The sequence below is a fragment of the Anguilla rostrata genome, chromosome 12 (genome assembly GCF_018555375.3).
Source record: "Anguilla rostrata isolate EN2019 chromosome 12, ASM1855537v3, whole genome shotgun sequence".
NCBI lineage: Eukaryota > Metazoa > Chordata > Actinopteri > Anguilliformes > Anguillidae > Anguilla > Anguilla rostrata.
The window spans coordinates 10,138,934-10,152,055 of NC_057944.1; the positions used below are offsets into that span (position 1 = coordinate 10,138,934).

The window sequence follows — 13,122 nt, forward strand, 5'->3', positions numbered from 1 at the left end:
GCAATTACATACTGTGTATCAATTATCATTAGCTGAACAATTATCCCATTCCAGTTGACATCTGCAACAACATTCAAGCAATCAGGGCAATTATTTTGTTTACGACGAGCGCCGTAATCAAGAGGGCTCCCGAATAATGTTTCCCACACAAGCCCCTAAGTGCTCCGTGAAAAAGGTCTGAGCACGTTCTCTAAAATCCCTCATTAAAACGGAAGGACGGACATGATAATCATGCAAAGTCTTTATTTTGGACTGTTTTTTTCATCATGGACTTGGAAACGAATTTGATAAATCTAAATCAATAGCGCTTTTTATGCTACATTTATTTATTTATTTGCTTAATTTATACTCCGCCGGGACATCCTATCAAGCATTTGTGCACTTAATATCTCGTTTCACCCGCTTATGTAGCGGATGAGCCTGTTGACTCAGCCTGCACTATTGCCTGTAGTCACCCGAGTTATTTCTACTTGATGTAGATTGGCATAATGGCCTTGTAATCGCGTTGGGAAATAAAATAAAAAAACATCTACCAAACGAATGAATGTAATGTAGATTAGATACTTCACAGCCTGTTTTACAGAAATTAGATCACAAAGCGGCTTTGGTATTGAATATATCAGTATCAGAACTATCGGATGCCTCCCAAATGGGTCACTTTGGACAACCAGGGACCGGTCGGAGACTGCGTGTTCTCTCAGGTGTGAACAGGAGGACTGCAGCCACGGCTGGGTCGCGCACCAGCGCAGTGGCACTGAGCGGGGGGGGGGGGACTCGCGGCGGTGAAGCCGTTCCTGCTCTGGAGCCTGTGGTTACCTGCCGGGACACCTGAGAGAAGACAGGCCTGCTAACAGGTGTGTGTGTCGCACGCCGGTGTGACACCCCTTGGGAGGGAGACGCGGCTATTCCGGGAGTGTGCCGATGGTTGACGCGTGGAGAGAGAGAGAGAGAGCGCAACCACACCAACACAAAATAAATAAACACCTTCAGCCCTCCCCCTGTTGTTCTGAGTGAAAACAAACTAAAATAACAAAGACAAAAAAAGCAGAACAGCTTTTCAGCTCGCCGCTCATGGTTGGCCAGTTTTTGTCAGCTGACCAGCTCCTCCAGCTTCTCAGCAGTGGTTTATTTTGTTTTGTGCTCGGACAGACAAAATTAAATAAAGACTCGCCCTCTCGGTGTGTGCTTCCTGTCTCGGCCCCCCGAACTGCGGAGAGGAACACACCTTTAAGCACCCGGGCTGATTGGTTGACGCAACCCAGGTGCGTGTGCTCTCTCCACCAGCCGGTGTTGCTGAGACCAATCCATGCTTGGGCCGGTCGCTTTCTGTCTCCACAGACACACAAAGAACATGCAAACAGTCCTTATTTTTAGGGTGAAAACATGAACCTGAGTAATGAAGACAGTATTGTGCTCGGAGCTATTAGCTCATTTAATCAGAGGGGCTATGCCTTTCTGCAGTAAACCAGGGAATGGCCTCCAGGCACACTCATTTCCAAAGGCAGTGCAGCTGAGAAGGAGAACAATTTAGTGACTGTGCTACTCAGACTGTGGGAAAGGCTTATTTTCAAACCAAGACTCACCTATTGATCAAAGACTACAAACAACACTTTTATGAAATGAAATAAAATTCCTGCTTATGAGGAGATATATTTTGTATTATAAGATGTAATGGCATATTCTGTCATTAATAAATTGGTAAAAGTTTTAGTTTAGTACATAACCTGATGGAATTTATAGCAAACCTAAAGCCTCATAAGCATACGGTTCTGATGAAGGACTTGCTGCCTGAAATGCATTTGGTGTATTCTGGCTTTATAATCTGTTTGGAACCCAAGGGAGCCGTCAACCAAAACAAATGTTTTTTCAATATACTAACATAATCATAGCTTTTATTTTTTGTGATTAAACACTGTAGCTATTGCTGTATTCGCCATAAAAATGCTTGAGTCATATAAATGTAATGGTGGAATAACAAGACCTTTTATTATGAATGCATTATGGAGGCGGATAGATGAACAGAGCTAATGTACTGTTCAAGTGATTGTCTTCCTAATTCTGCTGATTAAAAAAAATTGTGAAAATTGGACTGAACGTTTTTTTTGAAGTCAACGAGAATCTCATTTATAGAGCGTTAAGGGCTCTGGTGTGCTTAAGATAAAGCCTCCCTCAGTCATTACACATTTTGCTGTCAAAGGGAAAGTGGGGAAACAGCAGATTCGGGGTGAAAATCGTCTTCTAATTGCGTTAAACTCAGCCGAGTGTGGGCGTCCGGTAAGAGACCTCTTCAGCAGTTTACTGTCGTACACGTTTGTTGTCAGGACTTGGCGTTTGGCTGGGTCAGACGGTCGTGGCGTGCCGGATTGTCCTGAAATCGCCGGGGTATACACCCTGCCCACTGCTGACAGGTGCCTGCGGAAACAGAGGAAACAAAATGGAGACAGTGAGGCTTTTGGCTCTGTGGCGGCCTGTAGCGAGGGGGGGAAGGTGGACAGGGGTCTGCGTCAGGGCCATGGGTTCACATGCAACCCGCAGATTTCTGATAGGAGAATAACAACGGTGCAGTAACGTTGCACAGGTCCAACAGCTGCTTCCTCCCACGGTCTACCCACAAGTGGCAGAACTGCAGGTGTTCATGCGTTCATGTCTGACATAGTGGCAGAACTGCAGGTATTCATGCGTTCATGTCTGACATAGTGGCAGAACTGCAGGTATTCATGCGTTCATGTCTGACATAGTGGCAGAACTGCAGGTATTCATGCGTTCATGTCTGACATAGTGGCAGAACTGCAGGTATTCATGCGTTCATGTCTGAAGTAGTGGAGACAATGTCTCAAGAACGTCTTCAGCTGTTTTCACCTGTCATTCGCCTAAGCATTGTTTCCTTAGATTTACACTTAAGCACTTTATCGCTCTTATTCAGAATTTATATTCTTTTAATATACAATCCATTTCATTAAACAGAGGTATATTTTACTGAAGTAATTCAAGTTAAGTACCTCGCTCAAGGATTCAATGCCAGTACCCCACCTGGGAATCAATCATGCGTTAAGCTCCCTCTACCCAGAGCCCACTCCCAACACACCCAACACTAATTTCTAATGAGCACAGGAAGTCTCATTACCAGGCTCTGCTTCCACCTAGGAACCGGACAGCCCAGAAACGGCTCTTCCTGCTAGCCCCTCTGTAGGATTCAGTCTGACGTCATTAATGGTGCTAAAGTACGCAGGAAAGCTCAGTCCTAACAACAGAAATCACGCCGCTACTCCATTTGTTTGTCCTGGTTGTTAACCCGTTGTAGCTGTTCATGGTGTAGCCCTGATTCTTAGCAATGTCAGTGCTACGTTAGCCACGTTTTAACCCCCTCCAGGTTTTTCTGCCAGTTTTATTGTCTTTAGCTCCAGATGGGTGGCGGGCTAGTGATGTAATCAACTTGCTCTGGATTTAAAACTTTTTTAAAAATAAGCATAAATAAGTATAACCTACCATGTCAAGTGATGGTCTTTGAATCAATGTGCTGCTCATCAACAAAATTGTCTCACAGCTGAGACTGTATATTTTAATTTTTAAAAAGATTTTGCATAGAACCAATTGGATATTTATTGGCATTTATAAAGAGTAACCCTGGAGTAAGACTGCACTGTCCTCAGGCATTTATAAAGAGTAACACTGGAGTAAGACTGCGCTGTCCTACAGCATTTATAAAGAGTAACGGTGGAGTAAGACTGCACTGTCCTAAGGCATTTATCAAGAGTAACACTGGAGTAAGACTGCACTGTCCTCAGGCATTTATAAAGAGTAACGCTGGAGTAAGACTGCACTGTCCTAAGGCATTTATAAAGAGTAAACCTGGAGTAAGACTGCACTGTCCTACAGAATTTATAAAGAGTAACACTGGAGTAAGACTGCACTGTCCTCAGGCATTTATAAAGAGTAAACCTGGAGTAAGACTGCACTGTCCTCAGGCATTTATAAAGAGTAAACCTGGAGTAAGACTGCACTGTCCTCAGGCATTTATAAAGAGTAACACTGGAGTAAGACTGCACTGTCCTCAGGCATTTATAAAGAGTAATCCTGGAGTAAGACTGCACTGTCCTCAGGCATTGATAAAGAGTAATCCTGGAGTAAGACTGCACTGTCCTCAGGCATTTATAAAGAGTAACCCTGGAGTAAGACTGCACTGTCCTCAGGCATTTATAAAGAGTAACCCTGGAGTAAGACTGCACTGTCCTCAGGCATTTATAAAGAGTAACCCTGGAGTAAGACTGCACTGTCCTCAGGCACTTATAAAGAGTAACCTGGAGTAAGACTGCACTGTCCTCAGGCATTTATAAAGAGTAACCTGGAGTAAGACTGGCACTGTCCTCAGGCACTTATAAAGAGTAACACTGGAGTAAGACTGCACTGTCCTCAGGCATTTATAAAGAATAACGCTGGAGTAAGACTGCACTGTCCAAAGGCATTTATAAAGAGTAAACCTGGAGTAAGACTGCACTGTTCTACAGCATTTATAAAGAGTAACCCTGGAGTAAGACCACTGTCCTCAGGCATTTATAAAGAGTAACGCTGGAGTAAGACTGCACTGTCCTACAGCATTTATAAAGAGTAACGCTGGAGTAAGATTGGACTCTGTCCTACAGCATTTATAAAGAGTAACCCTGGAGTAAGACTGCACTGTCCTACAGCATTTATAAAGAGTAACGCTGGAGTAAGATTGGACTCTGTCCTACAGCATTTATAAAGAGTAACCCTGGAGTAAGACTGCACTGTCCTACAGCATTTATAAAGAGTAACCCTGGAGTAAGACCACTGTCCTCAGGCATTTATAAAGAGTAACCCTGGAGTAAGACTGCACTGTCCTCAGCCATTGATAAAGAGTAAACCTGGAGTAAGACTGCACTGTCCTCAGGCATTTATAAAGAGTAACCCTGGAGTAAGACTGCACTGTCCTCAGGCATTTATAAAGAGTAACCCTGGAGTAAGACTGCACTGTCCTCAGGCATTGATAAAGAGTAAACCTGGAGTAAGACTGCACTGTCCTCAGGCATTTATAAAGAGTAACCCTGGAGTAAGACTGCACTGTCCTCAGGCATTTATAAAGAGTAACGCTGGAGTAAGACTGCACTGTCCTCAGGCACTTATAAAGAGGCCAGACCTCGCACACAGGCAGCCTGTAGCTTGCGGAGCCGAAGGGGTCCCCTCCGGGTCTGTTCCCCGTCCCATCGCGCTGTCCGCGAGGCCCCAGAGAAAGCCCTGAATAATTCAGGTGGAGTAAGTCGCCCTCTTCGGTTACCTGGTGAGCGCCGGCGGAGATCGGCGGGCCTCGGTCGCTGCGGGGTTCACTCGGGGCGACGCCTGCCAAAACAGAGATGGGCACATTCCCAGCACCCGCGGGCCGTTTTTCTCAAGCCAGCACCGCGCGATCGGTTTACCACCGCATTAGCAGTCCTCAGACACTTTACACTCAGCATCATGTTTCTCCAACAAGGCCGTTTATTAAATATGAAACACCTGCTTTTATTGGGCACGAAATTATGTCATAATAAAGCATTCATTAGGACTTGCACTGCTTTCGCAGAATTTGTACAGAGATATACCACTATTTCTTAAATTTTATTTATATAACTGGAATTTTTTTCACATACAGATGTCGCAGAAAAAAATATTGTGCTGTGCCATGGTTCAACAAGCATGCTGGAGCAAACCCATTACAGACCAGCAATTTCTTATTTCCAGAATTTGCCTGGATCTCCCCCACCAACACCAGGTGATGTGTGTGAGTGTGAGAGAGAAGTTTTATAATAGCCTAAATACTGCTGTTCTGTGCGAGACCTCTTAAATCAACTGAATAAAACTGTCTATATGGTGAAGTGTTCTCAGCCAGCAATCAAGTGCCAGTCAAACTTTCAGTGAAGGCATTTCACACATTAAACCCAAAGGTCACGGGTTTGATTCCCCTGGTGGGGCAGTGGCATTTGTCCCCTTGAGCAAGGGAACCACTTCAGTAAATGTCCAGATTATGGATTATATCTAAAATGTAAGCTGTGTACGTCACATAATTACACGTCAATAAGTTTGGCAACTATGGGAAAAAAAATTTTTTAATCCAATAAAATATAAGCATGGTGTCCAAAGCAATTTGAAATATCTAATATACAATAAAATATATAAATTCCATAATTAACATTTTCTTTTACAGTTTTTTTAATATCAATCTACATATGTAACAATGACAGGTGAGGGTTGTCCTTCTCAAAACAATGCCAATGGTGCGTGCCATTTAACGTGTGTAATTCCTTCACTGCAAGTCTCCTTGAGCCAACTAGTAAGCAAATGCCAAACGATTTATCCACTTGACTGATTAATGTACCTTTTGCTGAACAATGTTAATGTTTACTATGACACTTCATCCATTTTGTGAAATGGTAGCTTGCAGACCTGGGTCAAATACATATTTGTTTTGGATTCAAATACTTTTCTACGCTTTACTGATCTTGTCTGGTGTATTGGAACCAATGAAATACTCTCAAAAAGTGCAAGCCCCACTTTCTGGTCATATTGGCAGGCTCAATTACACCAGGCAAGATCAATAGAGCACAGAAAAGTATTTGATCCAAAACAAATACATATTCGACCCAGGTCTGGTAGCTTGTCTAGTGTAATATAGCAAGTTAGCTAACGGTAATCGATTCTAAGTTTCATGGGAGCCCCTTTCATGTTCTATCTGCTATAACTCCCATCATTTATATAGGGTGTACACCTAGACTTTCCTTATTAAGGGTGCTATATTTAATAATGCAGAACACAACAATTCTGCTGTTCAATAAAATTCCCATTAAAGTGGATACTGTAGCCCTCGTTAAAATCCATGCTGAATAGCAAAGTAATCATTCTTGACGGTAAATCATTTCATCCTTGAAACATTCTATACAAGATGCTACATGATAGTACCAGTTGATTGAGATACAGTGATTGAGATACAATGTTATCAAGAAAAAGAATGTCAATCATGGCAATCCATTCTGAAATGGTAGCTTGTCAGATTTAATATAGATGAGTTACCTGACAAATATAAATTCTGTGTTTGCACAGAATGTATTAAAGAGTGGTTTAAATGGCAATAAACATGTCTCTGTATGGAACTAGATTGATTCATGGTTTGATTGATGATATGCTTTTCGTAATTAAAACGGCTTTCAATGGCGTACTCCTAATTTGCCTCTGTAGATAAACTGATGCTGTATTTATCCAGGGTGATGGATTTTTTTGGGGGTGTCAGGGGGAGACCTCTCACCTGTGTTCTCATTCCAGGAATATCCCAGGTTGTTCTGTCCCTGCCCCGCCCGGTCCGTGGCCACCTCACCACACCGTCCGTTACCCCTGACAAAAACCAAAAACAGCCTGGTCTGGGTCTGCTAGTCCACAGAGAACTTACATAGTGGTACACTGACGCGGGCTTGACCGCAAGGTACAGCCACCCATCAGCCAGATCTGACGATGCTGTTACCCAACCCTGGCACAGGGGGCGCCCTGTGGAAGAAACGGCTTCCTCTGGCTGAGCTTTCATTTTACCACGTGGTCTGACATTACTGGACGTGTGTCAGCTGTCAGCCATCTTGAAATTAATGTGCGGTTGGTAAAGGTGCTTGCGCTAACAGGAAAGATGCTAGTTAAAAGGTTTTGTTCAACTTTTTTTCTGATAGCTTGCAACCTATAAAGGAAATATTGAGTAGAACAGCTTTTATTACGCTTGATTAAATAAGAAGAAGAGCTGAGGCAACAGAAGACCCAGGTGGAGAAATGCAACCAATGCATTACGAGCGAGGCAAATTGAAATGGCGGCATTTTTATTATTGTTATTATTATTATACAATAATATCCATGGGCACTTGAAGTGATTTGATTAAGCGTGGTTGTTTTATTATACCACCATTAATAAGCGTAGACATTTAAAGTGATTCCATAAAGATAAATTTATGGCATTATAATTGCCCTGGCAGTGACTTTTAAGAATGTTGAAACAGGCGTAATACAATACAAGAATGCTTGATGACAAGAATAAAACATTCAGCCTATCTAGGATTACAATTTTTCCTTTTTTCTTGGTCCTAAAACCCCCAAGAGTGTCTTCTTCAACTGCTTTTCCTGGCAAGCTATTCCACACATTAACAATTGTGTAAAAAGATACTTGCAAATATCAGTGTCAATATATACCTTTTAACTACTGTTTAAACAACAGCGTATATGTTTTACAGACAGCTGCAGCTACCCATAGCTTTGAAGAAGTGCCGGTCCAGATCCAGGTACCTTGGAATCTTCCTTTCAATCACCAAAGGTAAGCTGAAGTCCACTATACGAGGCCTGGATATGACGTTCCGGTACGGTGACAACAGGGGCCTTGTTTATAAAATGTTCTGCATGAAGTGAACTGTGTTCTTGGCTATAAATATCTGTACAAAATGAGTATTGCACCTTATTGAACCTGTGTTTTGTAATTGTCCATGATATGCACTTTTGTACATCGCTTTGGATAAAAGCGTCTGCTAAATAAATGTAATGTAATGTAATGCTCTTCGATTTGAACTTAAGCGTAATCTTAAGATCATTTCCCAAGTTGTACTTACGCTTGATTTATAAAAATAACTGGCGCAAGTTCATCACACTAACCAAGAACCAAAACATGAAAAAGTATGAACCAAACATGAACAAACATGACCAAACAAGGTTCTTGTGTTGGTTTGAAGTGGCGTATCTGTGTTTTACACACCTGTGATATTTTAATTGCAAATTAATTTCAGTTTGACAGTTAAGGTGCTATATATTTACGCCATCTTGTTAAAGAAGCCAATAACAGCCATTTTCCTCTAAATAAGGTTGCATTTCAATGCTTCTTGCACTCTTCATGCCTAAATTTATTCTTTATTTATTTGTTTATTTATTTGCTTATTTCTCAGGGACAATACATATTGACAGTGTTAAAGTTTAAAACATGAAACAGAAGCATTGTACGTGGGTTTCTAGCCAAAGCTAATTTGCAACTCTTGTTCCTGGTTAGGCTTTTGAGTTTTAATATCAACATTATTTCATTGCAAATAATAAGATTAAAATTACATTCAGTGATAAACACGAAGAAGAAAATACAACAATTAAGTTATATTTACAACCTATACGTGCTAGAGGTGTAGAAAGTATACAGTCAGTAATTTCAGTAATTGTCAGTAATTGCAGGTCAGATTACATTTACGCCAGTGTTTTGTGTGTCATTAAAAACTTTGGGCTCTTTTTGTGTTTCAATTTCAGTTAGTAGAGCATTCCATACAAAATTATGGAATGCTCTACTAAGTGAAATTGAAACACAAACAGATGACTGACCAAACATTGTTATACGTTGTGGTGCTCTGAGGTTATAAATTAAATGCACAAACACAGCGCACTTCAGGGATTCACACTTAGCCCTCACACGTGCAGTGCCTCCAAACAACCAGCAGGTAATTCACTTAAACCTACTATAAACTTTACGTAAATATACACGTCAAAGTGGGATTCTATAAATGCTACTCATGGTTTTCTGCATAAGCCACTATTTAAGATACAGTTTGACCGTATGACCATTTTATAAATGAGGCCCCTGGTAACTGTGACTTGAGTTTTTGATTTCACACAGAGTGCTAGTTAGTCGCTAAATTATCCAGGCATGTTGGATTGTAAACAGACCCTATTTAAAGAAGGATGGGAGAGTGCTGCTTCAGGAAACGTTATAATCAGCAGAACCTCCATGTGCTTTCAGTCACTACCTCATATGTGAAGAAATTAAAACTCTTTCCTGTTTAGAGAAAAACCATGTGATTTGTTCAAATCAGTAAAACACTCCCTCTCATTTCAGGGTTCCTGAAGCCAAACTTTCATCCATCACTGACAACATTGCATTTGCTATTTTCAGACGCTGTTATCCAGAGTGAGGTACAATATTGGCTGCCCTGGTTATTTAAATTTTTTTCTGACCTTCTACGGATCTGCCTCCCACGGAGGGTGCTGAACTGTACATGCAGAGCGAATCCGTAACAAGCCATAAGAAGAGAGACAAAGCCATAGATATGTAACATAAAATAAAAGTCCATATCCTGAACTGATATAATTAAACTTAAACACAGGCATCACAGAATGGGTATTAAGGAATGGATGTTACACAGCGGGCATTGTTAATCTGCCAGGAGGCCTGTGTTGGCCATGGATTTTGTTTTTGTCAAAAGATTAAATTGTGTGCTGCGATATTTTCCTGCCTCACACTGTAGCCGCTTCCTGGTTTGTTTTTTTTATTAAAGCTTAAGTGATGTCTTCACTCAAGGCAAGAACAAATGTTATTAATCAATTAATTGCGGTTATAAATCAAATCAGCCAGCTCTTAATAAACCGCTTCCAGCAAAAGGGTGAAATAAGGAGAATATAAAGAGACAGAGAAAATGATGAACATTTCGGGTTAATCAATTAATTGTGGATGTTTTCCACAGCACTTGGGCCATTGCACGTTTTTGAGAGACAGGTGAGCTGCTTCCATTTGTTTGTTTTCTCCCAAGTTCACAGATCACATCCCTTGGCTAAGTCTCACTCTTTGGCCAAATGCATTATGTTAGACAAATTATTGATTACACCATTTTATCACAGCATCCTGGTGCCTGATAGACCACAGAGGATAGAAATTGTGTCTGAAAGCTCGGAACATTATACCTGAGGTCCCTTAACTACACCTGCCTTCCAGCGATGTACCTCTTTCCTTTTTACAGAACTCCAATAGCGCAGGTGCACCTGACATCCAGCCAGGCACTGACTGGCATGAGAAATACTGTGAAATATTTATGAATGCCAGAAATATTGCAATTAGTTGAGCTGAAGCACATGACTTCTCCACCCATTAACGAGGATCTCGAATTCTCCCTCTGCCTCAGAGCTGGAGAACCCCATTCCTGGAGGGCCTTGTTAATAACACTGAATACTGTTGTTGTCCTCCTGCCATCGCGTAATCAGCCAATTGGCTGATTGAACCAGGGTAATAAGTGTAAACATGAATCTGCATATGCACTAGCTCACCAGGAACAGGGTCCAGCATTCCAGCAGCACAAGCCCTCTGCTTGTACATAATGGGCTTAGTTTAAAAACACCCGTGGAGCATCCGGTCTCATTGTTCAGATAAGTAAATGCACGCTGTTGCTCTGTCAGAGTAGATTCTCCACTTTGTGGTCCCAAATGTGTTTTTAAAGTCTGAGGCTGATTTCTTTTTAAAAAAAGGTTTGCTGAGGTAAGTTCTACCACGGGCTGCTTTTCTGGCTGATGCTGTTTGAGCCTGCTTTGACAGATTATCAAAAGAAAAGAGGTCGAAGAAGGGACAAACTAAAAATGCCTCTGAAACATTCACTGCATCAGCACAAGCACTCGCCATATTTCTCGCCAAAAAAGCACAAACAGAAGAAAACAGGGCAAAAAAGGTCAGGCCAAACGTAACTTCAATTTGTTCGAGCTACCGCGCTGGTTCGCGGCACGCCGCGGCTAACTGACTGTGATTAATTCCACCCGACAGCGCAGGCAGGTGGTTAAAGGCAACAGACTGCTGCAGGTTCGATTTCAGGCTGGGACGCTATATTCATAATAGTACCTCTGAAAAAGGCACTGATTCTAAAAAGTAGTACATTGTAAACGTGTGCCTGTATACATCTATCCCTCCTATAAAATAATTAATATAATATAATGTGCTTTTAACAAGGGAATTCATTCATTAATTTATTAACCGCTTCAGTATCGATGACCTCTGTGAGTAAGTATTTCATACCCAATTAGAGATGCATAATTCTTTATTATGAATAATTGGCACCACATGGGCTGAAAAGATTTACTAATTTGGGATGTCATTGTCTGACCACTGGTCATGGAACCCCACTGATGATTCGAGAGAGTGTAGAGAACCATGGCTCTCCAACGAAACACGCGGTGCCAGCTGCTTCTTTTCACACCACAGACTCTCGCTAAGCTCACACAGAGTGGCCTCAGCAGGGGTCACTACTGAGCTATGAACGCGGACCCCGACATGACTGAACCGTCCCGTACCCTGGGCGGCGAATTTCGGCAATAGCACGTGACCCTGTCTCGTATTTGTATTTGGAAATTGACTCGGCAGGCTGCAGCTGCAGGTCAGAGGACTTCCTGTGTGTCACAGGCAGGCTGCAGCAGGGGGACAGAGGACTTCCTGTGTACCACAGGCAGGCTGCAGCCGCAGGGCAGAGGACTTCCTGCTGATCACAGGCAGGCTGCAGGAGGGGGACAGGTGAGACACTCTCACCACGTGAGCCCTACCTCTGCAGGAAAGTGCGCTCAGCCCCCCCAAGACCTATCTGGACACAGCTGGCAGCGGCAGCATCGAGATTTATTCACAGACCGCCATCTTTGACAGCAGTAACCTGCCGCATCCCACTCCAATCTATACCAGAGAGCAGTGTTAACCATTCAGCCTTCAAAAGCAGCACGATGGCGTTAAGGCACTAAAGGTGTCTTCTGCTGCTCTTACCTCGTGTCTTCAGTGCGTCTGGACTCTGAAAGGGAACAAAAAAAACAATTAAATTAGGAACAAATAGCTTCATTAACATTCTTGCACACTATTAAAAATGAGATTAAGCTCATGGTATACACAAGCAAAATTCCAAAATGGCAAAACGGTAAAGTTTTCTGCAGAAATGCCGGGCTATGTGATTCTTCTCTACAGTAGCAGAGATTGCTCAAACCACAGCTAAGCACAAGAGTATAGTGAATGTCCTATGTCCAGAACGTTTGCCTAGAAGAAACCCTGAATATGTGTGCTGTTGATAGAATCTTTTATGACAGTGGCATTCTGTTTCTTATGTTACCAGGGCAATAGAATTATGATACTGTGACATCATAACATCAAAATCAAATCAAAAACTATTTAAGTGTGGGATGTCCCATTATCCACCAGTGTTTGTGCTGGAGATCATCTGTATTGAGCTATTCTATTTTCTGCTTTTAATTGTGTCATTTCAATTGTGTAATTGATTTTTTTTTTCATCCTGATGGAGAACTGTTGGAAATTTTTAAGGAAACGTAGAAGGCCTGAAAGGT

At 42.1% G+C, this 13,122-nt stretch overlaps 1 protein-coding gene across 1 annotated transcript in view; it reads right to left on the reverse strand.

Annotated features, from left to right (window-relative positions):
* Positions 1-1,423: 1,423 nt before the first annotated feature.
* The window catches only part of igsf5b (immunoglobulin superfamily, member 5b), a 22,756-nt gene continuing 11,057 nt past the window's right edge, over positions 1,424-13,122 (reverse strand). The window contains exons 5-8 of the mRNA XM_064303272.1: positions 12,554-12,578; positions 7,295-7,380; positions 5,294-5,355; positions 1,424-2,412 (exon numbers count right to left, since the gene is read on the reverse strand). Coding sequence (XP_064159342.1) covers positions 2,341-2,412; positions 5,294-5,355; positions 7,295-7,380; positions 12,554-12,578 — 245 coding nt within the window. The 3' untranslated portion in view covers positions 1,424-2,340. The remainder of the gene's footprint in view (positions 2,413-5,293; positions 5,356-7,294; positions 7,381-12,553; positions 12,579-13,122) is intronic.